Source organism: Balaenoptera ricei, chromosome 9 (assembly GCF_028023285.1).
Source record: "Balaenoptera ricei isolate mBalRic1 chromosome 9, mBalRic1.hap2, whole genome shotgun sequence".
Taxonomy (NCBI): Eukaryota; Metazoa; Chordata; class Mammalia; order Artiodactyla; family Balaenopteridae; genus Balaenoptera; species Balaenoptera ricei.
The window spans coordinates 104,837,632-104,859,704 of NC_082647.1; the positions used below are offsets into that span (position 1 = coordinate 104,837,632).

General features: G+C 50.6%; 1 protein-coding gene, 1 long non-coding RNA gene and 1 pseudogene across 2 annotated transcripts; all 3 read right to left on the reverse strand.

Moving 5' to 3' along the window:
• Positions 1–1,624: 1,624 nt before the first annotated feature.
• Positions 1,625–9,089, reverse strand: LOC132372130 (DNA polymerase epsilon subunit 3-like; annotated as a pseudogene).
• A 13-nt stretch (positions 9,090–9,102) lies between these two features.
• POLM (DNA polymerase mu) lies at positions 9,103–20,153 on the reverse strand. Its single transcript, XM_059932540.1, is given in 17 exon segments — positions 9,103–12,246; positions 12,477–12,560; positions 12,629–12,689; positions 12,691–12,833; positions 12,836–12,903; positions 12,988–13,026; positions 13,029–13,081; positions 13,207–13,339; positions 14,677–14,795; positions 16,570–16,643; positions 17,273–17,450; positions 17,547–17,638; positions 18,366–18,412; positions 18,415–18,520; positions 18,522–18,555; positions 19,859–20,051; positions 20,144–20,153. Coding segments are annotated over 17 exon segments (1,530 nt in total). The 3' UTR covers positions 9,103–12,150.
• Positions 20,154–20,275: 122 nt separating this feature from the next.
• On the reverse strand, positions 20,276–21,427 carry LOC132371610 (uncharacterized). The gene is made up of 2 exons (XR_009504890.1): positions 21,355–21,427; positions 20,276–20,887 (listed from the first exon to the last, which is right to left on the reverse strand). It is a non-coding gene; the product is annotated as an uncharacterized LOC132371610 (long non-coding RNA).
• Positions 21,428–22,073: the final 646 nt, after the last annotated feature.

Sequence of the window (22,073 nt, forward strand, 5' to 3'; positions counted from 1 at the left end):
TGCAGTATTTGTCTTTCTGACTTATCTCACTTGCAACAAGGCTTATCCATGCTGTTGCAAATGGCCCAATGTAAAATAAATAAATAAATAAATGCATATCTCAATTTCTTTATCCATTCAGCAATTTATAGGCACTTAGATTGCTTCCATAGCTTTACTATTGTGATAAATATACATAGGATTGTATATATCTCTTCAATATCCTGTTTTCATTTTGAGGGGGTATATACCCAGAAGTGGTACAGCTGGATCATATGATAAATCTATTTTTTAATTTTTTCAGGAACTTTCATATTGTTTTTCATAGTGTCTGAACCAATGTATATTCCCACCACATGTACAAGTGCTTCCTTTTCTCCACATCCTCGCCAACACTTTTAATCTCTTGGTCTATAGTTTCCTTTTCATCTGTTGTGCTAAATGGCTTTGGTATAAGGGTAATGCTGGCCTCACAGAATGAGTTTGGAAGTCTTCCTTCCTCACAATCTCTTGGAAGAGTTTGAAGATTGGCATCAATTCTTTTTTCTTTTTTTAAATAAATTTTATTTATTTTTATTTTTGGCTGCATTGGGTCTTCATTGCTGCACGTGGGCTTTCTCTAGTCGCAGTGAGCAGGGGCTACTCTTCATTGCAGTGCACGGGCTTCTCATTGGGGTGGCTTCTCTCTGTTGTGGAGCATAGGCTCTACAGCGCAGGCTCAGTAGTTGTGGCGCACAGCACATGCTTAGTTGCTTCATGGCATGTGGGATCTTCCTGGACAGGGCTCAAACCTGTGTCCCCTGCATTGGCAGGCAGATTCTTAAGCACTGCACCATCAGGGAAGTCCCTGGCATCAATTCTTTAAGTGTTTAGTAAATAGAATTTGTCAGGGAAGCTGTCAGCTCCTGGGGAGTCTGCTCCTCCTATATTGAGAGGTTGATTCCTGATTCAATTCCTTTTGTCATTATTGGCCTGATTTTCTATTTCTTCCTGATTCAGTTTGGTAAATCATGTTTCAGGAAATTTATTAATTTCTTCTGGGTTATCTAATTTGTTGTCAATTATTGTTCATGGTAATCTCTTATCTAATTTTTTTCTGCAGTATCAATTATAATGTCTACTCTTTCTCTTATAATTTTTTTATTTGAGTCTTTTTTTCATAGTTAGTTTAGCTAAAAGTTTGTCAATTTTATTTTATTTTTTTTAAAAACAGCTCTCAGTTTTGTTAATCCTTTCTATTGTTTTTCTGGTCTCTATATCATTTATTTCAGCTCTGATTTTTATATCTCATTCATTGAATTCTTCAGCTTCAGAATTTCTGTTTGGTCCTTTTTTATAATTTCAATCTCTATAGTAATTTCATTAATTTTATTCTTGAGTTCATTGAACTGTCTTCTGAGTTTTCTTGTAGCTTGTTGAATTTCTTCATAACAGCTATTTTGAATGGCTGAGAAAAAAAGCTGGTAAACTGGTAAAGCAGACGTAGCAAAAATTAAAATATCTGCTTTGAAAAATACACTGGTAAGAGAATGAAAAGATAATCTACACACTGGGAGAAAATATTTATGAATCACATAACTAACAAAGGACTTATGTACAGAATACAGAAAGAACTTTCAAAATTCAACAGTAAGAAAGCCAACAATTCAATTTTTTTTTTAATGGGCAAAAATTTGAACAGACACTGCACCAGAGAGAATATACAGACAGTAAATAAGCCAGTGAAAAGATGGCTGACATTGTAGACACTGGGGGAATGCAAATTAAAACCACAATGAGCTACTGCTACATACCTACTAGAGCAGTTAAATACTGAAAATACAAAGTGCTGGCAGGATACAGAGCACCTGGCGACTGGTACATGTTTAACTTACATGTGTGGCTCTCCTCACTAGTGGATTGCAAAATGATACAGCCATTATGGAAAACAATTTGGCACTTTCTTATAAAGTTAAACATACACTTATTATAGAACCTGGTGATCCTATGTCTTATTATTTACCCAAGAGAAATGAAAAGCTCTGCTCACACAAAAACCTGCATATGCATGTCTACAGGTGGTCTATTCATAATCACCAAAACCTGGAAACAACTCAAATGTTCAACAGGTGAATGGGTAACCTGTGGACTATGCATGGCATGGAATATTATGCAACAAGAAGGAGGAATAGCAACAACTTAGATGAATCTCAAAGGCATGTTGAGTAAGAGAGGCCAGCCTCAAAAGGTTACATATAGTCAGGTTCCACTTACATGACATTCTGGAGAAGGCAAAACTGTAGAGACACAGAAAAACCAAATGGGTGGGCTTGGAGTGGGAGAGCATATGACCACAGTAGGATAGAATGAGGGGCTGTCATGATTTTGGTGGAGGTGAATGGGTCTAAACGTGTGTTAAAACTCATAAACCTTTACACCAAAAGAGTCAATTTTACGGCATGTTAATTTAAAAAATATAATTTTTATGTGGTGATTGGCCAGGGAAGTTCTCACCTGATAAAGAGAATTTTGAGTTGGAAGATCACTTCCAGGTGGATAGTACAGCAAGGGCAAAGGCCTTATGGCAAGGAGCATGCCTGGGGATTTGAGGATGAGAGACCACCACGTGGCCGGCCCCCCTCAGTGAGAGGATGAAACACCCACTGGCCTCATGGATGTCTAGGACCGTTCAAGTAGGAAAGCAGTGAGGCAGGAGCGCACCTGCTTGTCACAGGGCAGTGGGGCTTGAGAGAGGGGTAGTGCAGGAGATAAGGCAGGTGGAGGCCCCCAGGGGCCTCTGTGAGGACTTTGGCTTTACTGAGAGGTGGGGATCCACTGGAGGGCTTTGAGCAAGGAGTAAAAGATACCATGTGACCTGTTTTTAAGACTTTTGAGGACAGACCTTAAAGGAGCAAAGGTTGAGACAGAAAGCCTGGTTGAGAGATGCAGGCCTAACCCAGGCAGGAGGTGGTGGGTCAGCATTGAAAGTTCTCTTCCTCCCACCTCCTTACCCTTGGGCCCTTTCTCCAGATGCCCCAGCACACCCTTTAGCCAGCGGTAGATTCCGAGCAGGCAAGAGACCCGCCTCCACCTCTCAGCTCAGAGGCCCTGAGGCTAGAAGCTGAATCAGGCACTGTGCAAAGCATTTGCCATCCACTACCTCAGGCTCTATAACAACAACCCCAGAAACAAAGCCCCATTCAGGTCCATGCTCTACAGGGGAGGAGCCTGAGGCCTCTGGCCAAGGGTCACAGAGCTATGATGCCCCTGTAAAAAATTAATAAACAGAAACCTCAATTAAATGGAGCTGGGAGATCAGAAAGGGAGCTCCCACACCCTGCAACAATAGCCGAACCCAGCAGGAAGAAGAGTCTTCTCAATCCTGGCAACTGCTCAGTCAATTAAAACACAGGGACTCTTTGTTTATTACAGTCTCCCAACTTCCTTTTCCCCCTCCTTCCCTTGCCACGTGGGGACTTGCATGTGGCTCACCATGGTTGCAGACCCTGAACTGCAATTCTCTGCTGATCCCAAATAAACCCATTTTTGCTGGAGAAATAACTGGCAGTCTATTTGTTTTAGGTCAACATTTTGGTGACTTGTACAGGGACCCAGAGAAGACCCCCGATGGGCTGGTAAGTAAACAGGTGCAGTACCCACATGAGCCCATTGCTGCTCACTGATTTTCTCACTGACCCTGGAGTTTGAAGGTACTTCTCCTGGATCTGAGCCTCCTCCCTCTTTGAAGCTCTCCAGGCTTTACCTGGGATCTATTTTAAGGTCTTGTCCTTTCTGGATAAGGCCTTGTTCTGTACTCAAGTACTCATCTGATTTTGAAATCAGACTCTTCCAACTGGAACTGGCTAGGCTTCAGCCCATTCCTTTGGGAACAGAGGCTATTTCATCGGAACTGTGCCAGTTCAGCCTTCGGGCCATTCCTTTGGAATAGCGGTTGTTCTGTTGGAACTCTGCTGAGAAGCCTTTGGCCTGGCTCCTCTAGGACCAACCTATTCCTTTACAACTGGCTGGTATTAGGCCTGCAGGCTGTTAAGAGATATTTGAACTGTCTGGGCTGCAAGCTGTTTAAGCTGTAAGCTGCTTGAGCTGTTTAGACTTTTTAAAAATTATTCTCTTACTCTAGAGAAAAACTGCTGAAAAATGGGATCCCAATTATCTAAATATTTTGAGGGCAGCCCCCCCCCCTTACAGGGACTCTGGCTGATTTTTGTTGTTGTTGTTAATTTATTTTTTGGCCATGCAGTGCAGCCTGTGGGATCTTAGTTCCCCAACCAGGGATCGAACGCATGCCCCCTGCAGTGGAAGTGCAGTGTCTTAACCACTGGACCACCAGGGATGTCCCTCTGGCTGATCTTATGTTTAAAAACTGTAGCCCTTCCTCATTAGAATTTTTTTTTTCACTTTTAACAGGAATTTTTGTTTATACAAAGCATTATAATTTTCTCAATATTCTTCACTCATTTATCAACAAACTTTCCACTGTATTCATCTAACAAATTAACAGTGTCACACTACATTTCACTACCTTTCAACCTCCAAGCACTCAACTTAGAGACGAACAAAAAAGTGCTTGAAGCACCAAATGGAAAGAGAAGAAAACTAGGAAAGGTCAACAGAGATACTTCAGAAGCAGTTAAAGGGGATGGATTAGGGGAGGAATTAGATTCCTGAGCATCATCAGATTTCCCTTATGGTTCAGAGAGGTTTACAAAATCATTTTTAAAAGACATGAGATTAGAACTAGGGAATCAGAGGAAACCACGCTTTGGGATATTAAGCAGGTCATCCAAGTTTCTGGATTGGCAGAAGTGAGAAAAAGAGGGACAGAGAAAGTGGGAATGGGGAGCAGAGGAGAGGCAGAACAGAGACAGGAGGTGAGAAGCACAGAGGGAGAAAGTTGTGCCTAGAAGAAATAAAGTCTGGAACTTGTCATGAATTGGAATAATGAAAAGCCAAGCCACAAGTCTATGAGATGGACTACAAGAAGAGAAAGCCTGGAATTTTATACCTTCCAGGAGGTGACAACAAACCCTGAAGCTGTACAGTCACAGGCAGAGAGGTGCATTTAAGACTAAACCATCTGTTTTACAAGAGTAAGACACTGGCAACCTTGCTTGACTAACTGTACTCTGTTGATTTAAAAGTGTTATGTGCCAAGAACATTGCCACCCAAGCAGGTAACATGCCTATAGGCAGTATAGAAGGGGTCCAAGCCAAGTGGGTCTGTAGAAACCAAAATTCAATTAATGCTACTGTCAAGTGAGGAGGCAATAGAACAGATTTCATTGTTCTCTCGAACCCTTATAGTAATTTCCTAAAGCTAAGCCATTCTGATCACCTGAAATAAGCTAGTATTGCCAAATACTGTATAATCAAATAGGCTGACCATGATCAAACCCCAATTTTTCCTGAGCTTTGACTCCCTCTGTGATCTGGAACACAGTCGGCAGCATGGAAGTTATGATTACTTTTTGGGGGGGTGGGGAGGGAACTGGGGATCAACAACTGCCTAACTATACGTGTAAGTAAACAAGAGAGATCAAATTGACCAATTAAATTGGCTGTTCAGAATCCCTCTTGCCAAAAAGTCACAACCTTGAGACTGATTAAGCAAAACAGGATTCCACTACTCAGATGCTCCGAGTCTGGGAAGCGCTGGTTTTGATGATAATCCTGATGATAATTCAGTTTTTATTTCGATCTTCTGCCTAAGACTACTCTGCCCAGCATGAAAAAGCTTCACACAAACGTGTACGGCGTTTCCGAGTGGAACCTTCCGAGCTGCGTCTCCCCATCCTCTTCAGTTGTCCACTTCCTCCTCTTCATTCTGTTCTTCTTCCTCCAGCCTTTCCTCATCTTCATCGTCGTCCTCATCCCTGCTCTTGTCTTGCTCTTCCGAATCTGTTTTTTTGTCTTTGTCTTTCTTCTTTTGCTCTGAAGCTTCCTTCTTGCCTTTTTTGCTCCCTCCTGTAAGCTTCCAGAGCTTCTTTTAAAGGGGTCATGAACCACTGCAACTCCATCTCCTGCATGGCGGAGAGCACATCGCTGGCATTCAGTGTCTTGCATTTCCCTTTCATCGCGAAGCTGTTGGCACAGGATGTGGCACACAGCACGAAGACGCTGGCAGCGCGGGAGATGGCGCTCCGGGCCTCCTTGGAGGTGCTGACACCGTCTGGGAGCGCCTCCTTGATGATCCTGGTGATGACAGCATTGGGCAGGTTTAGGTCCTCGGGCCTCTCTGCCATTGCCGCCCCTCATGAGAATTTCTAACTAAATGGACCCACCTCACCAAAGGCAATCTAGAATATCGATGGCCATTATGCGGAGCTTACTTTTCTTAAAACGGAATTGGACTGTCAGGGCCCTAAAATTTCCAAAACTGAATGGAATGCTTATTTTGATTGGTATTTTGAGGCTTCCAAACGTTATCAGCAGCCTAAAATTGACTTTCTGCAAAATAAGACTTTGAGGCAAACGAATGATTAAAAAGATGGAATTGCTCCCAAAGCCTCAGGCTCTTCTTCCTCGGCTGCTTTGTCCCAGGCTCCACCTCCAGCAACATCCTGTCTCCCTCCCTCAGCCCCTCGTGCTCAGGCCATGCCTCCAGTGCCATCTTCCTGCTCTTCTGGGCCACCTACACCTGCTCTAGCGCCTCAGTTCCCCATACTAATTCTCTCACTGAGCTTCCCTTTTTCTCTAAAACTCTCCCCACTCGCTTTTCCTCTAAAACTCTCCCCACTCGCTTTTCCTCTGAACTTATCAGAACCTGTCCCTTTAAAATTAAGCCTCCTAAGAATCCAGAGACTTACACCCTTAATTTCGTATATATATACGCCCTGGACTAAAGGTGAACTGTGAGCCACAGTCAAAGATTTTTCCAAAGTAACTGAAAATCCTCACAGACTTGCTGAGGAATTTAATACAGTCATTCAAACTCAGCAACCCGGTTTCTCTGACTTACGTCAGCTAGTTCATACGCTTGTCGGTGAAGGCCAGGCCCAGCATGGGATGAGAACTGCTACTTGGGAAAACCCTAAAAGGCCTTTAGAGTTACAACCGGGAGACCACCCTGCTAATTCATATGATCAGCCTCAGGCAATTGCTAGGCGACTTTATGGGGCAAGTCCTGTGGCTTTTCCAAAGCCTGGTGATTGGAACAAAATGCAGGCTTGCACACAATAATCTAATGAATCTGTTCATGACTATTAACAATTGACTTCAGATTGCTTTTAAAGAAAATTCTGATCTTCCTTCAGATGTTAATTCTACCCAGGCAGCTTTTAACTCTATGTTTACTAGTGGGCTGAAGCAGGACCTTTCCCTTCTAGCAAAAAGGAACAGGATGGAATGAAAAACTGTGTCCACTCCAGATTTAGTTAATCTTGCAAACCAGTTCTCTCACTTTCTTAGAGGAGTCACCTAAAAGGGAGACAGCTGAAATCCTTTATCTTCAACTCCAGCAAATGAAGGCTCCTAAATGAAACCAAAACCCTCCTAGTTTCTGCTATTATTGCAAAGAGCCAAGACTTCGGAAAAGAGATTTTACAAATTTAAGTGCTTCAGGCACCTTCAGTCTTCTAACCAGCTTTTCCACCATCCTCCCAATTCTCAACAACGGGGCTCTTCTCAATCCTCCCTCTTAACTGGCTTAGAGAAACATTTCTCCAGATTGGGTGGCGAATCTCTTCCAGTCCTAATTGACACTTGGAGCCACACTCTCAAGGCTCAGCCCCACTACTATAAAGCAGCCCCTGCCTCAGAGTAAACAGTTCAAATAGTGGGGATCGCCAATGAACCTCAACAGGCTCCTGTCTCTGAACCTATTCCACTTTGTTTAGGCCCTCTGAGAGATACACACACTTTTCTTCTTAGTTCCTCTACCTCTATCCATTTATTATGCCGAGACTTCTTAGAGAAGCATCAGGCCAGAATTTCTTTCTCCCAAAAGGGGGAAATAATTCCAGAATTTGACAGTAGTCATCAGAGTAAACAACAACGTGAATTAAACGACTCTTTGATATCTTTTATTTGCTCCATCTCTGATGATACTAGAGCTGATTCTGGAAACACAGATCATTTGTCCCTATTGAATCAGCTACCATCCTTTTTATGGGCAAAATCTCCACTGACAGTAGCAAAATTCACAGCACATCTCCCATCGAGATTCAAACAGATCTCTCAAAATCTCTTCCCAGAATTGACAATGTGTAAGTAAAGAAGCCATCCCAGGCATAAAGCCCATAATTGAAGATTACAAGGTTCAGGGCCTCATTAGTCCTTGTACTAGCCCCTGTAATACTCCCATTTTACAGATGAGGAAACCTAAAAGCCAAGAGTGTAGGTTTGTCCAGGACCTCCAAGTAATAAACAACATAGCTATCCCTTGACACCCTGTTGCTCCTTTCATACATTCCTAACAGTCATTCCCACAGGAGGTAAATTCTTTACTGTAACTTGATTTATGCAGTGCATGCTGTAACATTCCGGTTGAACCTAGCGAATACCTTTTTGCCTTCACTTGAGAAGAAAAACTATTCACCTGGACAGTAATACCTCATGGTTTTACTGAAAGTCCTTATTTCTCATAATTCCTGAAGGCTGATTTGGATGATACAAAGTTCCCTAGAGGTTCTACTTTGCTGCAACATGTGGATGATTTGCTTCTTTGCTCTTTCTCAAACCTCCTCACAGGAAGTCATCATCCACCTGCTAACGCTTTCAGCCTTAAAGGGACATACGGCAGTGAGGATAAATTGCAGTTCGTCCCAAACCCAGGTTCATTGTTTACGGCATCTGATATCAGAACAAGGGCTACACTTAGTTCCAGACAGACTTCCTGGTGTCCTAAGTTTCTCTAAACCCAAAACTAAGCACCAACTGTGAGGTTTTCTTGGGCTAGTTGGTTATTGCCAAAATTGAGTTCCAAATTTCTCTCTCATGGCCAAACCTCTGTATGTTTTACTGAAGCACAACTCCAATCCAATTTTATGGGAAGAACCAGATGACACAGATTTTAAGGACTTAAAGGAGAGTTTGAAGGACCCACCTGCCCTTAGGCATCCCAATGATCAGATTCCCTTCTTGTATACGAAAAAGAAGGGAATGCCCTTGGGATACTCACCCCAAAACATGGAGACCACCGTCGACCCACAGCGTATTATGGCCAGCAACTGGACCCTGTAACACGGAAATAAATACCCCTCTCGCCTAGAGCCATCACGGCCACCGCCCTTGTGGTTAAGGCCGCTGAGAAAATCATTGTGGGATCTCCTTTAATCATTTCTGAACCTCATGCAATAGCCCTCCTGAATTCTCATCACACTCAACTTTTCTCAGTCAGGCGTCTCACCTCCTTTGGAGTCCTATCGTCAGCTGGTCTTCACATAACTCTTCTACGTTGTAATAACCTTAACCCTGCTACTCTTCTCTCCTCTGTCACTGAGGAAGTCCCTCACAACTGCTTAACCCTGACAGACCACCTCCTGACTCCTCATAATGATCTCTAGGAAATTTCAGTCGGTAACACTGACCTCACGTTCACTGATGGTTCTTATTTAAAAGGGGACAATGGCAGATATTGTGCTGGGGATGTTACTGCAATTCTTTTGATGTTGTTGAGGCAGCATCTTTACCTACGGCTACTTTGGCCCAACAGGCTGAATGATATGCTCTCACACAGGCTTGTACTTTAGCCAAGGACAGAACTGCCAATATTTATATTGATAGTAGATACGTTCTCGGAGTAGCTCGTGATTTTGGAATGTTGTGGAAGCAATGTGGCTTCCTTATTTCCAGCAGAAATAAAATTAAAAATGGCCCCCGTGTTCAGGAATTATTGGATGCAACACTTTTATCCACCCTTGAGTTATCAGTAAGATTCCAGGGCATTCTAAACTGGACTCTCTGGAAGCTAAGGTAAATCACCTTGCCGAAATTTCTGCAAGGAATTCCACCTTTAAAGGAACCACAGCAGCTAAACTTCTGTCATGGTCCAAAGGGATACTTCCTCAAGTGATTCCTTTAAAAACTGGCTCGAGAAGCCCAAAAACTGGCCTCAGGAAAAGAAAAACAAGATTGGAAATTCAACGACTGTTGGTTTGATAAAAAAGAGAAAGCTCTGGTTCAGACCAAGTAACAACCCAGTTCTACCGGAGACTGTAAAATTCCCACTCCTCACTACTGTACATGCATTAAACCACTGGTCTACTGACAAGATGATAGCCTTCATGAGTCAGTATTGGTGGGGAAACACTAACAAGGCCACAGAAAGTACCTACTCATTGTTCCCCTTGTCTGAATTACAACCCAGGGAAGTCTGTTTGTACTGCTCCTGGACATTTTAAATTGCCTGATGGATCATTTGAGATCTGGCAAATGGATTTCATACAACTTCCTCCATTTCATGGATATAAGTATGTTTTAGTCATGGTATGTATGTTTTCACACTGGACTGGAGCTTTCCCTTACAGATAGGTTACTACCTCTTCTGTGACTGAAGTGCCTTGGATAAGATTATCCTACCTGGAGAACTCCTTTTCAACTTCATAATGATAGAGGAACCCATTTCACTGGCCAGGTGCTTCAAAAAGTCTGTGCTGTTTGGCCAGTTTTACAACACTTTCACTGCACTTCCCACCCTCAATCCTCTGGTTTGGTCAAACACACTAACAGCATTATTAAGACTCAACTGGCAAAACTTGTAGAGGCCCTCCAAATACCTTGGTCAAAAGCATTGCTGTTGGTCCTTCTAAATCATAGACCCACCTCTTTTGGAACTTTTACACCCTTTGAGGCAGTCACAGGATGCCCAGTGCACTTGGCTCCTGCCTCTTTTGACCCACAACTAATAAAAAGAGAGATACTCCAATACTGCAAAGGCCTAATTGCCTCTATTAAAAATAACCATGTTTTGGTAGGCAACCTTTTCAGAGTGCACTCTTGGGAGATGAAGACCTTAAACATCACACCTTGCAACCTGGAGATTTCATCTATTGGAAAAGACACCTCCAGAAGGACTCTCTTCAACCTTGCTGGAAAGGCTGCTATCAGGTACTGCTAACCAACCCTTGTGCTGCAAAACTCCAAGGAATACAACTCTTGGATTCACATGACACACCTAAAGAAAGCACCAAACCCTGTCTGGACCTGCAAATCATCTGGTGACCTGAAAGTAAAGATTTCCCTGAACTGAAGCAGACGACATCCGATGAGCCAGCTTTCCAAAGATATTCAGACTAGGCCTGTTGGAATTTTGTCACCAAACCTTTGATTACATAAGGCTTCAGATAATCTCTACCATTTAGGATCTTGGTAACACAGGGACTTTAGATAAAAAGTGCCTAAGAGTTGTCCCTCCTACTCCTCCTTGTTACTTAAATATGACCTCAATAGATCTCCAGTCTGTGCACTTTCCCTCTGATGTGGGACACTACACCCAGGAAAGGTCCTTCCTTGTATTGAGAGACAAAAAGACCCTGAAACTGGAAAGCCTGACTCAGATTAGTGATGCTTTCAGAGAAACATCTTGTTCGAAAGGGGGAGTGTAAAAAGATTAATAAACAGAAACCTCAAGAGTTGGGAGACCAGAAGGGGGAGCGCTCGTGCCCTGTGATGATAGCAGAGCCCAACAGAAAGAAGGATCTCCTCTTCGTTCCTGATGAGGACTCAGCCAATGAAAAGCCATGGACTCTTGTTTACTATAGCCCTCCCAAATTCCTTTTCCCCTCTGTAAAAGCGTTTTCCTTTCCATTTTTGCTGGGGACTTGCACATGGCTTGCCATGGTTGCAGACCCATTCTCTGCTGATCCTGAATAAACCCGTTTTTGTTGGAGAAATAACTGGAAGTCTATCTGTCTTAGGTCCACATCCCCCGCCCTCACCAGCACCCTGTAGCTGACCTCTGGGCAGAACCAATACCTATGCTCCCTGGTCACCCACACCAGCAACACATTCAGAAAATACAGCTTAGTTTGTTCCACGTGCTCATTTCATGACACCTTGAACTGGGTGTCTGTGGGGGACTGCTGGTCCACACAGACAGGGCTCCCGCTTGGGAGGCGTGAGGACTTGGGGCAGCAGTGCATGTTCCACCTGGAAACATTCAGGGACCACAACACCCATAGCGTCTGGCTCAAATGGCACCCTCCATTTCCAGAGAGTGGAAGTGGGGGCCAGCTAATAGGACCAGGCATTTCTCTGCTGGGGGGGAAGGTACTCAAGGCCCAAGAGTCTGAAGATGTCTTCCTCTGAAGCCACGTGGAAAAACGTCTTCTGCAACAGAGTGCAAGCACGAGCGCCTGGGAGCCACTCCACCACGGCGGCAGCTTCCTGGAGACAGGTGTGGCGAGGAGGCTGGAAGGGCAGGCAGGGCCCAGCCCCGCGGTGGGGTGCCTCTTGAGGGCCCTGTGGGTCCCAGGCTGGAGGGCCCCGGGGCCGATGCAGACTGTGGGCTGGGCAGAGAGCCGTTTTCCCCGCCCAGGCCTCCCGTCCCAGCAACACACCTGCCCCGGATCAAACAGACCACGGCTGTTCAGCCAGAGCCCCCTCTCCTTCCGGCTGAAGCGGCACAGCTCCCGCTCGAAACGCTGGGGGAAGAGCGACTGCATCAGCAGGGCCACCAACCCCAGACCCCAGGGTGGCCTACACTCCCTACCTTGGAGCCAGTCCAGCCGAGTAGCGCAAAGGGGAACGGGCTGATGGGGGTGACCACCAGGTGGTCAGGGTGAGGCAGGGCCTCTGGGCGCCCCTACAGCATCCCCTGGGGGTTGTGGCGGGTGGAGAATGCAGAAAGCCCCCTCGAAGGCATCCATGGTGTGGCTCTGCCGGGGCAGGTGGGTGGGGTCGTCTGCCTGCCGTCTGCCTGGTGCTGGCGGTACAGGACAAGGCCCTGGGGGGAGAGCAGACATGGCCGGGTACCGCCACGTGGGGCTGGGACAGGAGCCAGGATCCCGGCAGGACCGTCAGCGAGGGGAGCAGGAAGCCCCTCGCCTGCTTCTTCAGGCAGCACGGCACTCGGCAGCAGCCCGGCCTCCCGGCCCTCCTGGGGGTGGTGATGAGGAAGTCCATGTCGTGGCCCTGCAACTTCCCCCGGAGGGGGCCAGTCTGACTCTCAGCCTCCGTGTTCTCCCGAATCCCTTCAGTGAGGGAAGGCCCACCTTGGTGGTCCCGCCTCAGACGCCTTCACTGGGAAGGGCCTGGAGCTGAGCCGGAGGGCACGTGGAGCCCCGTTACCTCCGGAAGCCGCCGGTCAGCGCGACGGCGGCCCCAGGAAGGGCCTGCCCCCCGGCTGCCTCCACCGCCTGCTGCAGGGTCTCCACGTCTGACGGCAGGATCGGGGTGCTCAGGTCCTGGTGGTGCTGGAGTCCTGTGGGCAGCACAGCTCTCCTGACCTGCCCAGCCCGGCCCTCTCTAGCTCTCTCCCACTACCCCCTCCTCTCCCTTAAATATCAAACGCTTATTTTGAAATAATTGTAGGTTCACGTACAGTTGAAGGAAATAACAGAGGTCCCCTGTGCCCTCTGCCCAGTTCCCCCCAGCGGTAACATCCTGCAGAACTACTGTAGGTCACACCAGAATTCTGATGTTGACACAATCAAGATACAGACTATCCCTTTCAACGCCTCGGTTTTCCCATCCATAAAACGGGGCCGGGAGGTGATAAAGAGATGCGAAGAAGAGGGCTCCGCCGCTTAACAACACCTTGCTCTAGCCCACGTCCACCTCCTCCCCTGTCAGAGGGATCGCTGGGCCTTGCACACACACAGTTAGGAGAGGTTTACGTGTGGGAATAAATGGCCCCGGGCAGGATGTGCGCTCAGTCAGAGCTGCAGGCCTCTCCTCCGGGGAGAGGAGACTGAGCGGAACCGATGGGTGTCACCATAACGCTCCACTGGACGCACGGCTCTGTGGTCTCACTTCCTGCCGACCGACCAGGCGACTCTCCCAGGACCCCCAGCTGGCCTCCCCTCCCCCAGCCCCTGGGAAGATGTTCAATGAGGCAGTGAGTGCCAGGCTGTGGGGCTCCTTCAGCAGGGTCCCCAGTCAGGCCACACGGAGAAAAGTCTGCTCAACACCTGCGACCTGCTGGCTTCACGCCAAGGAGCTCACGGGATCCCGTGCTTTACAGAGAACGTAATTCAGGCTCAGAGAAGTCAAGACTCAGGGCCACGGTCTCCTACCTAGTAAGCAGCAGAGATGGGACTCAAACCCAGGCCTGACAAACTCTCAAGTTCACGTTCTCTCCACTGCTCGGCGCCACCTCCCCCTAGCAGGTTCCTCACTGAGCCTCTCCCCGCTGAGCACAGGTCCCCATGCCATCAGCCAGTGGGCCAAGGCGCCAGGCAGCACACGAGCAAGCGTGCCCGGGGCCCGGGCTGCTCTGACAGGCCCTCCCCTCTGTGGAATCAGGAGTAAGGGGTGCATGCTGGTCCAGGTACAAGTCTAACCGGGAGATCCTGAATGTCACGGCAGCTACTCTGACCGTTATCGTTCACTGAGAAGGGCCTGCACTGGGTCCTGACTCCACTGGGTCAGGAAGCCCGCCAAATAAAGATGCCCGTCTTCACACTCACCCCGCTCCCTGCCACACAGGCAGCCACGAGCACATGCCGTGCGTCAGAGCTAAGGGCTCCATGGTGTGGGAGGCTTTCAGGCACAGGTGCTTTGGGGAAGCCCAGGGCCCAGCGCTCTCAGAGGGCTCACCTGCTCTCTGCTGCTGGGTCAGTCTCTGGGGCTGCTCTCGGAGGTCGTCCAGCGTCCGCAGCCCCTCCCGGTACCACCGGTCAGCAGTCCTTACCCCGACCCCAAAGATCTGAGTGAGGTGCCGTTCGGAGGATGAGCACAGCGTGGTCAGGAGGCAGCTCTCACAGCGAGATGCGGATGACGACACTGAGCCGTGCAAGGCGTGCCCCAGGACAGCACCACTGCAGCGTCACACAAGTGGCCTCATTAAGTCGTCGTCTGGCCGGGCAAGTGGCATCCCACTCTCATCCTTCAAGTTTAAGCAACCTGCTCAAGGCCACACAGCGAGTGCACAGGCAGGACTCCATCCCCGAGCCTGGCCTACACAGCCCACCCTCACAGGGGACGGCAGGGAAAGAGCCCACGTGCTCCCTCCCCAGGCCTCGGTCCCCTCCTCGGCAGGGTCTCTCCCCAGAACTTGTACAGTTCTAGCCTATGATTCCAACACCACCAAAGCAGGCATCCTGACAGTCCGTGCATTCACCGGGAACACCATACCACCCCCACCCCACAGCAGCTAGGACTCATTACTGTGGCTCTGCCTCTTAACAGGCAGCAAAAACGGGCAGTTAACAGCCAGGGGGTTGTTTTAGCAGGATCTGGAAGGAACGGGTTAGGGCTGGCTGGGGCTCTGTTCCAGGCTCAAACACGACCATTGCCACTGCCTGGCCACGGGTCAGCAGAGACGTCCAGGCCAGTGGAAACTAACTACGCTGCTGGAGCTGACCTCTCGTGGGGTGGCCAGCTGCCCTCACACGGGCACCCCACACACAGGGTGGGCGCTAGCAACTCACCTGTTTCTTCCCTGACTATAGCTCGTTGGACAGGGGTGGGCACTTGCCCTAGGCCAGCCACTCAGAGCCCCTCCCCCGGGACTTCTGAAACAGAAGAGCAGGCCCAGGGGAGGAAGAACAGCTGGGTGGCACTCGTGTCCCTGAGCCCCGCTTCCTGCAGACCGGCTGTAGCCTGCCCTTTTGGGACTGTGCTGGCCATCCTTCCCTAGATCCCCTGAACCAAGAGCATGAACTGGATGGGAAAGATGCTGAGAATAACCTAATCACGTTGTTTATAACAGTAAACTTCTAATTGTTCACGTACTTCTCTCCTGGCCTGGATGCCTTCTGGGACTCAGGGCTACCCCGGGGGAGGTAGCAGATGGCTCTGCCCTCTCTCAGCGCTTCTCCAGCCACTAATTCCTTTGTTGCCTCCATACCCCTAAGCCCCCTGCCCCCCATCCTTCACACAGGGCTCCTCTCCCTTTTTGAAGCCACCCCCCACCCCCGACCAGTCGCTGATCTGACAACCTCCAGCCACAAAACCAGGGTGTCTAAGGAGCCCGACCGAGGCATCCACAAGAGCTCTGGCGGCTCCGTTATCAGACCGGAAATGGGCGGGACCAGCAGGAAGGTGCGCCGTGGACACAGGCAGGACGCCACCAAGAAAATGAGTACATGAGATCAAAGGTGGAGACACTGCGAGGGTGAGCAGCCCCACAGATTTAATGGTCCCCGTGGCACCCGGAAAAAGGTTCTGTTTTGTTCAGTATGCTCTGTGTAAAGGGCCAGAGCATGTGATATACTTGAGAATATGCCATCAATAGTCAAATAAGAACAGATGGTGCCGAGTGATCTAGAAAATTCCCTGTGCTCAAAACAAGCTTCTCATCCACCTCCGTTTGGCTGCCTCGTGTATATCGGGTGTCGGCTGAGCTGCCAGATCCTCAGTGAAACCTTCTCTGACCCCGGGTCGGGGGGGACCCACCGCCCCCCTTGCCGCCTGACATGGCGTGAACCGAGCTGTGGCTCTGGGGGAGGACCGTGGAGCTGCGTGCCCCTGCCGGGGGCTGCCCTGCGTACCTTCATGGCCTGGTACCTCTCCGAGAGCCGGACTCTCTCCCCCTCCTCACACACTCCGTGTTCCAGCAGCTCCTGTGGGAGAAGACAAAGCCTGACTGGAAAGAGGAGAGCCGGGGGCCCAAGGCCCAGCAGGGGGGCTTTGTGGAAGCAGGATCCCGGGGGACTTGGAAATGAAGACTGTGCCCAGGGAGCCTCCAAGCCCCTAGGGCGGGGAACATGGGCCACCTCTCAGATAAATAACAAGCCCCGGGATACGTAAACAACTGCTTTTAAAACATAGGTGAATTCAACAAGACTTCATTTAAAAGCATAAGTGAATTCAAAAGTCTCTTTTCCATCACGATATATTCGCTCAGTGTAAGTGTACAAAAGGACAGCTTCACATTTTGGGTCCTCAAATACTTCGCATTGTAAAAAGAGGTGCTCATGCCCAGGGGTCCTCTTCCACCATCCGGGACGGTCTGAGCTGATGCCAGTGGTGCCAGCTACCAGCCCGCCAGGCTCCCGGCAGCTCCCTTGGCTGAGTCCTCTCAGTCCCCCTAGGGCAGGTGCTGTGGCCCCAGTTTACACGTGAGGAATCTGAGTGAAGAGGGTGGCTGGCCGCCGCTGGGCTCTGAGCCACCAAGCCACCTGCCCTGGCCAGGCCCTGCGGCCCCCTCGCCTCCCCCCACCCAGCCCTGCTAAGTGCGGGGAGCACCGACCTGGACGACCCTGCGCGAGTGTTCTCCAAAGCGGGCCAGGCCACGCAGCTGGCTCAGGGCCGTGACCGGGCTGGGAAGGGCCTTGAGCACTGAGGCCGCTCTGCACAACGAGAGTTGGCGGCCCTCAACGCCGGCGAAGCCCGCGGCCTCTGCCAGCGTCTCCAGAGCCTCCTGCAGGGAGCGGCCCTTGGTGAGGGGCAGGGATGGCGGGGTACCTCACCCCCCCCCCCTCCAAGGCTGGGACAGGGGAGGGCCTGGCCCCATCCCAGGGAGGCCGGCGTCGTGGTGCGTGACGGGTGTGGGATGCTGGCAGGCACAGGGCAGCCCCCATGCTGGGCGTGGCGGCCCCTTCCTGCACACAGCCACCTGGGGAGGAGCAATATACAGGCCGCTTCGAGGCTGCAGGGTGGGCAGGAGCCAAGGAAGCCCCCCGGAGCCCTGCCTCTCCTGGGTGGTCACCTAGGGCTCTCGGGACAGAAGGGGTCGACTCTCAGAGCAGAACTGCCAGAGGCACGGGGCAGAGGCGGTGTCGCCCTGCAGAGGCCAGAGCAGCAGGAGTGGCACCACCTGCCACCGCACGTGTTGTATGTGCGCCACGTCCCGGAACCCTCTCAAGCAAGTGGGCTGGGGTGCCTGTCATCCCCACTTCACAGACGGGGACACCGAGGCCTCGTGGCTCACAGGCAGAGTCAGGATTTGAATGCAGGCAGCCCTGCTCTGAGCCCACACCTGAAGCCCCCAGCTGTGCTCACCCAGGAAGCACTGAGGTGGGCGGAGGCCATGAACCTCACAGCACCCCGAGGACGGCCTCCTGCTGGCCTCACTTGGGGTCACGGTCTCATCCACTTGATAAGCAAGAAAGGCCTAAAGATGCTAAAAATAACTGGATCTCAAGAGAGTCTGCACCCATGGTGAGAGGAGAAGCAGGAACGGCCTGGCTTCCCAGGGCCCCTTGGTGGTCTGGGCTGAGCCCTCACCGCCCACCTCACGTGAAGGACACTGAGGCACTGCTGCCGTGTCACCTGTCCCAGCTGAGCTCCGGCCTGCGCTGGGGCCTTCTCTGGGGCCCCACCCTCATCTTCACCCGGCTCACCTCCAGGCGGTGCCGGCACTCCACAGGGACAGGCTGCCGGCCGCCGTGCTCTCCGTGAACCAGCTTACATCTAAGAGCACTGGGCGGGTGCATCCTGGGTGAAGGGCCGCCGTCCTGCGCTTCTGCTCCTGCCGGCAGACGGCCTCCTCTGCTGATGGTCCCCTCCATCACGACGTGTGTCACCTCCGAGCTGGGCGGAGGGAAGAAGAGGAAGTGGGGCCCGGAGCCCTTTCCCAGACCTGCCATTCTTCCTGCTTCACTCCATGCCTCCAGGCCTTTGCTGTTACTATCCCCTCTGCCTGGTGACCACCTATTCATTCTGCAGAAAGACCTCCCAGCCCCTCCTCCTGGCAGACAAACATCTCCACCACGCCAGCATCTGCAGAGCTGTGTGTGGTTCTCGGCTCTAGCTATGATAAGACCAACCCTTTTTTGTGTTAACATGTCTGTCTCCCTCTCCCCCCAACCCCAGAGGAAGGAGAGGCCAGGGGCACAGGGGCCAGGACCAGGAGGGGGTCTTCATCGAAGTGCTGGAGACAGACTACTTGGGTTTGAACCTCAGCTCTGCCACACACTTGCTGTGCGCCCTTGGGCACATCACTGATCTCTGTACTTTGATTGCCTCATCCACAAAGCAGAGATAATAACATATCTACTTTGCAGGGTTGCTTTAAAGATTAAATGAGCTAATAAGCAAAACGGCTTAGATAGTGCCCAGTACACTCTAGGCCGTGGTCATCATCCTCTCCTGAGTGGGTCTGCTGCACCCCTGGGAATGGTTAACTAAGCTTTAGGGGGACTGGCTTCTGATTCACTTGCTCTTTCAACTTCAAAACCATGGGAACCCTCCTCCCTTACTTACAGCATTGCTTCTGTAGTGGTTTTGTTTTTGTTTGGTTTTCTTCTACTCTTTGAAGTAGAAGAAAAGTCACTTTCTCAGCCCTGAGGAGAGAAATCAGTTTAGCTAACAGGGCAAGATGAATTCACCTAAGGAAGGACTGTTAACCACCGCTACACTCACATGGCCCTTTATAAAGCCTCCGCCATACATTCTCTCCTTGTCCTACAGAAACGCTCCTGGCCCTAACTGCTAACACCCTTTTACAAAAGAGGAAATTGACAGGAAAGCTATATGACCATGAAGTGCCAGGGCTAACTTGGAATCCAAACACCTCAGGTGCCCCTCCGCCCCGGGGTCAGCTGCGTGGGAGTCGTTTCAGATCTCAATATCTTCAGCAGTAAGGAAACACCGTATGTGAAAGTGGCTGGTCAGCTGCAAAGTTCCGAGCACGGGCATCTGTGCTCAGGCCATCACGCCACTCAGCAGCGTCCCCCGGCCCACCGGGCGCGACGGCATGGTGATACCTATACGGGCGTGCCACGTTCCCCGGTGAGGCGAGGCCGTGGGCGCCGGACCCGCCCCGCGCCCCTCGGAAAGGTCGGCCCTAGGAAGGTGGCCTCGCCTGGCGGCGAGCTTCGCCACGACCGCGCACCTGTAGGCGTCCAGGACGCGGAAGCCCTTGGAGAGAGCCAGGCGTGTGAGGAAGGCCCGGCGGCTGCGGCCCATGCGTGGCTCAGCCAGGTAGACAGTGACCCCAGGGAAGCGTGCAGCGGGCGGCGCCCGACGAAGGCAGACGGAAACTGGACAGAAGCCGGAAGGAAGGCGGGCGGAAGGCGGGCGGAAGCCTCACGGAAGCCGGAAGCTAGCGGGCGGAAGCCAGCGGGCGGAAGCCGATTGGAAGGGGAAGTGGCGCCCGGCCCCACTCAAAGAGGCAGGCCCCGCCCCATGCAAATTAAGTCTCTGGGCGGATTTCGCCCCCAGGGTCGTTTGGAGCGAGGTAGAGGTCCCGGGGTTTCACCTGATTGGGTGTTCCGGCCTCTCAGCGCCAGAGTCCCCGCCTCTATGCAAATAGAACCAGAGCACACACCTTTTATTTAAATTACCCTCGCGGAAAGTCCCGTCCCATCGTTGGGACCACCCGGGAGGAGAGACTGGGGTGGGGGGTAGGGGGGTGGGGTAAAAGGGGTGCGGGCAGGAGCTGGGAGGGAGGAGGCGGGCGGTTAGGGAAACCTCGGCGCGGGCTTGGGGGCTTCGTCCTCGGAGGCTAAGAGGGGAGATCGAGGTGGGGGTATCAGGGGATCCGTCCTCGGCGCGTGGGGGGGAGGGGGATGTTAGTGGTGGGTCCTTGGCGGGTAGGAGAGGGATCCGTTCTCAGCAGGAGAGGAGTATCCGCCCCAGCCCCTGCTCTTCGCCCCTGCTATTCGCTCCCTCCGACTGGATCGGGCTGGACCGATGGGCCCCGGAAACCTGGCGGCGCGGGGCCCCTGGATCGCGGGCCCGGGCAGATGCGCGATTGAGCGTGCTGGTGGAGCGACCGCTTCAAACCCCTGGAAAGGGTTTTCAGTCTTTCTCAATCGAATGGCGTTAGGACGACTGGCCGGCCGTTTGGAAAAATGGAAGTTGGCTCCCTCCCTTACTGCTTAACACGGAAATAAAATCCAGATGGATCAAATATTCAAATCTAAAAAAGAAAAAAAAAATGTAATGGGGAGTCGATGAATGTTTTTATAGTCTAAAGTATCACAATAAAGCTGGAGACACTAAAGGAAAAGAATGATAAACTTGAAGACATACAAATTTAAAATGTATTTAAACATTAAAAGGCAAACCAGGGGAAGAGTGTGACACATTTGGAATTTAAATCTAATTCCTGTAATTATGAAATTGTCCACAGATTAATAAGGAAAAGACGACAAGCAAGAACACCAGTAGGCAATTTACAGAAGAAATGCTACTCAAAAACATACCAGATTGCCTGACTCGTCCAATCAGGGAAGGGCAAACTTAAATGAGAGTATCTTCACTTATTGCATTATCCGACACGTTTACAAAATTGATCACACATGAGGGAACTGGCAGATTGTAGGAGGGACTTTTTGGAAGCCAATTTAGCAACCATAGGCAACAAAATGAAAACAAAAATCTCACCCAGCAATTCCTTTTCCAAGATTGGTATTGTGTTGAATCCCAAGACCAGGTTGGGAAAGCTGACATCTTGACAACATCGAGTGTTCCTGTATGTCTCTCATATCTTCAGGCACTACGCTTTGGAATCTCTTTGTTATGCTATGTGATCTCCTCAGTCTTCCCTGGCTGCGGCACAGGGCTGAAGCAGGCTGGTGCCTCAGCCCAGGCCTCCTCTCAGCCTCCACACCAGCTCCCCACCTGCCCTCCCGGGCCCAGGACACACACTCTGGCTGGTAGGCCTGGGATGCGTCCCCTCTCTCATTTCCTGTGCTCGTTTCTCCTCCCGCCATCTGGGAAGGGGCAGCTCCCAGGCTCTCTGTAAGGAGTTGGAGTTCCCCATCTGTGGGTTCTGCCTTTCCTCAGAGAGCAGCAGCCTATCCCCTGAAACCATCTCCATTCTTCTTGATGGCCTCTGTCTCCATCCCGGGCACCTGGGTTCTCTCTTGGGGAGGCAGAGGCAGCTTTTAATGACCCATCGTGCCTGAATACTTAAAACACTGGGCAACTTGCAAAAATGAGGATTTCCACAGGACCAGGGAGGTTTTGTGAGGGGTGATCCTCAGTGCCCACTGAGTGGAGGCCTGGGCACAGGTGGGCAAAACCACAATATCGATGGTTGGCGTGCTCCTCTCCTCCCCTCCCTGGACCACCAGGTCACTGTCCAGCCAGCTGGGAAGCGG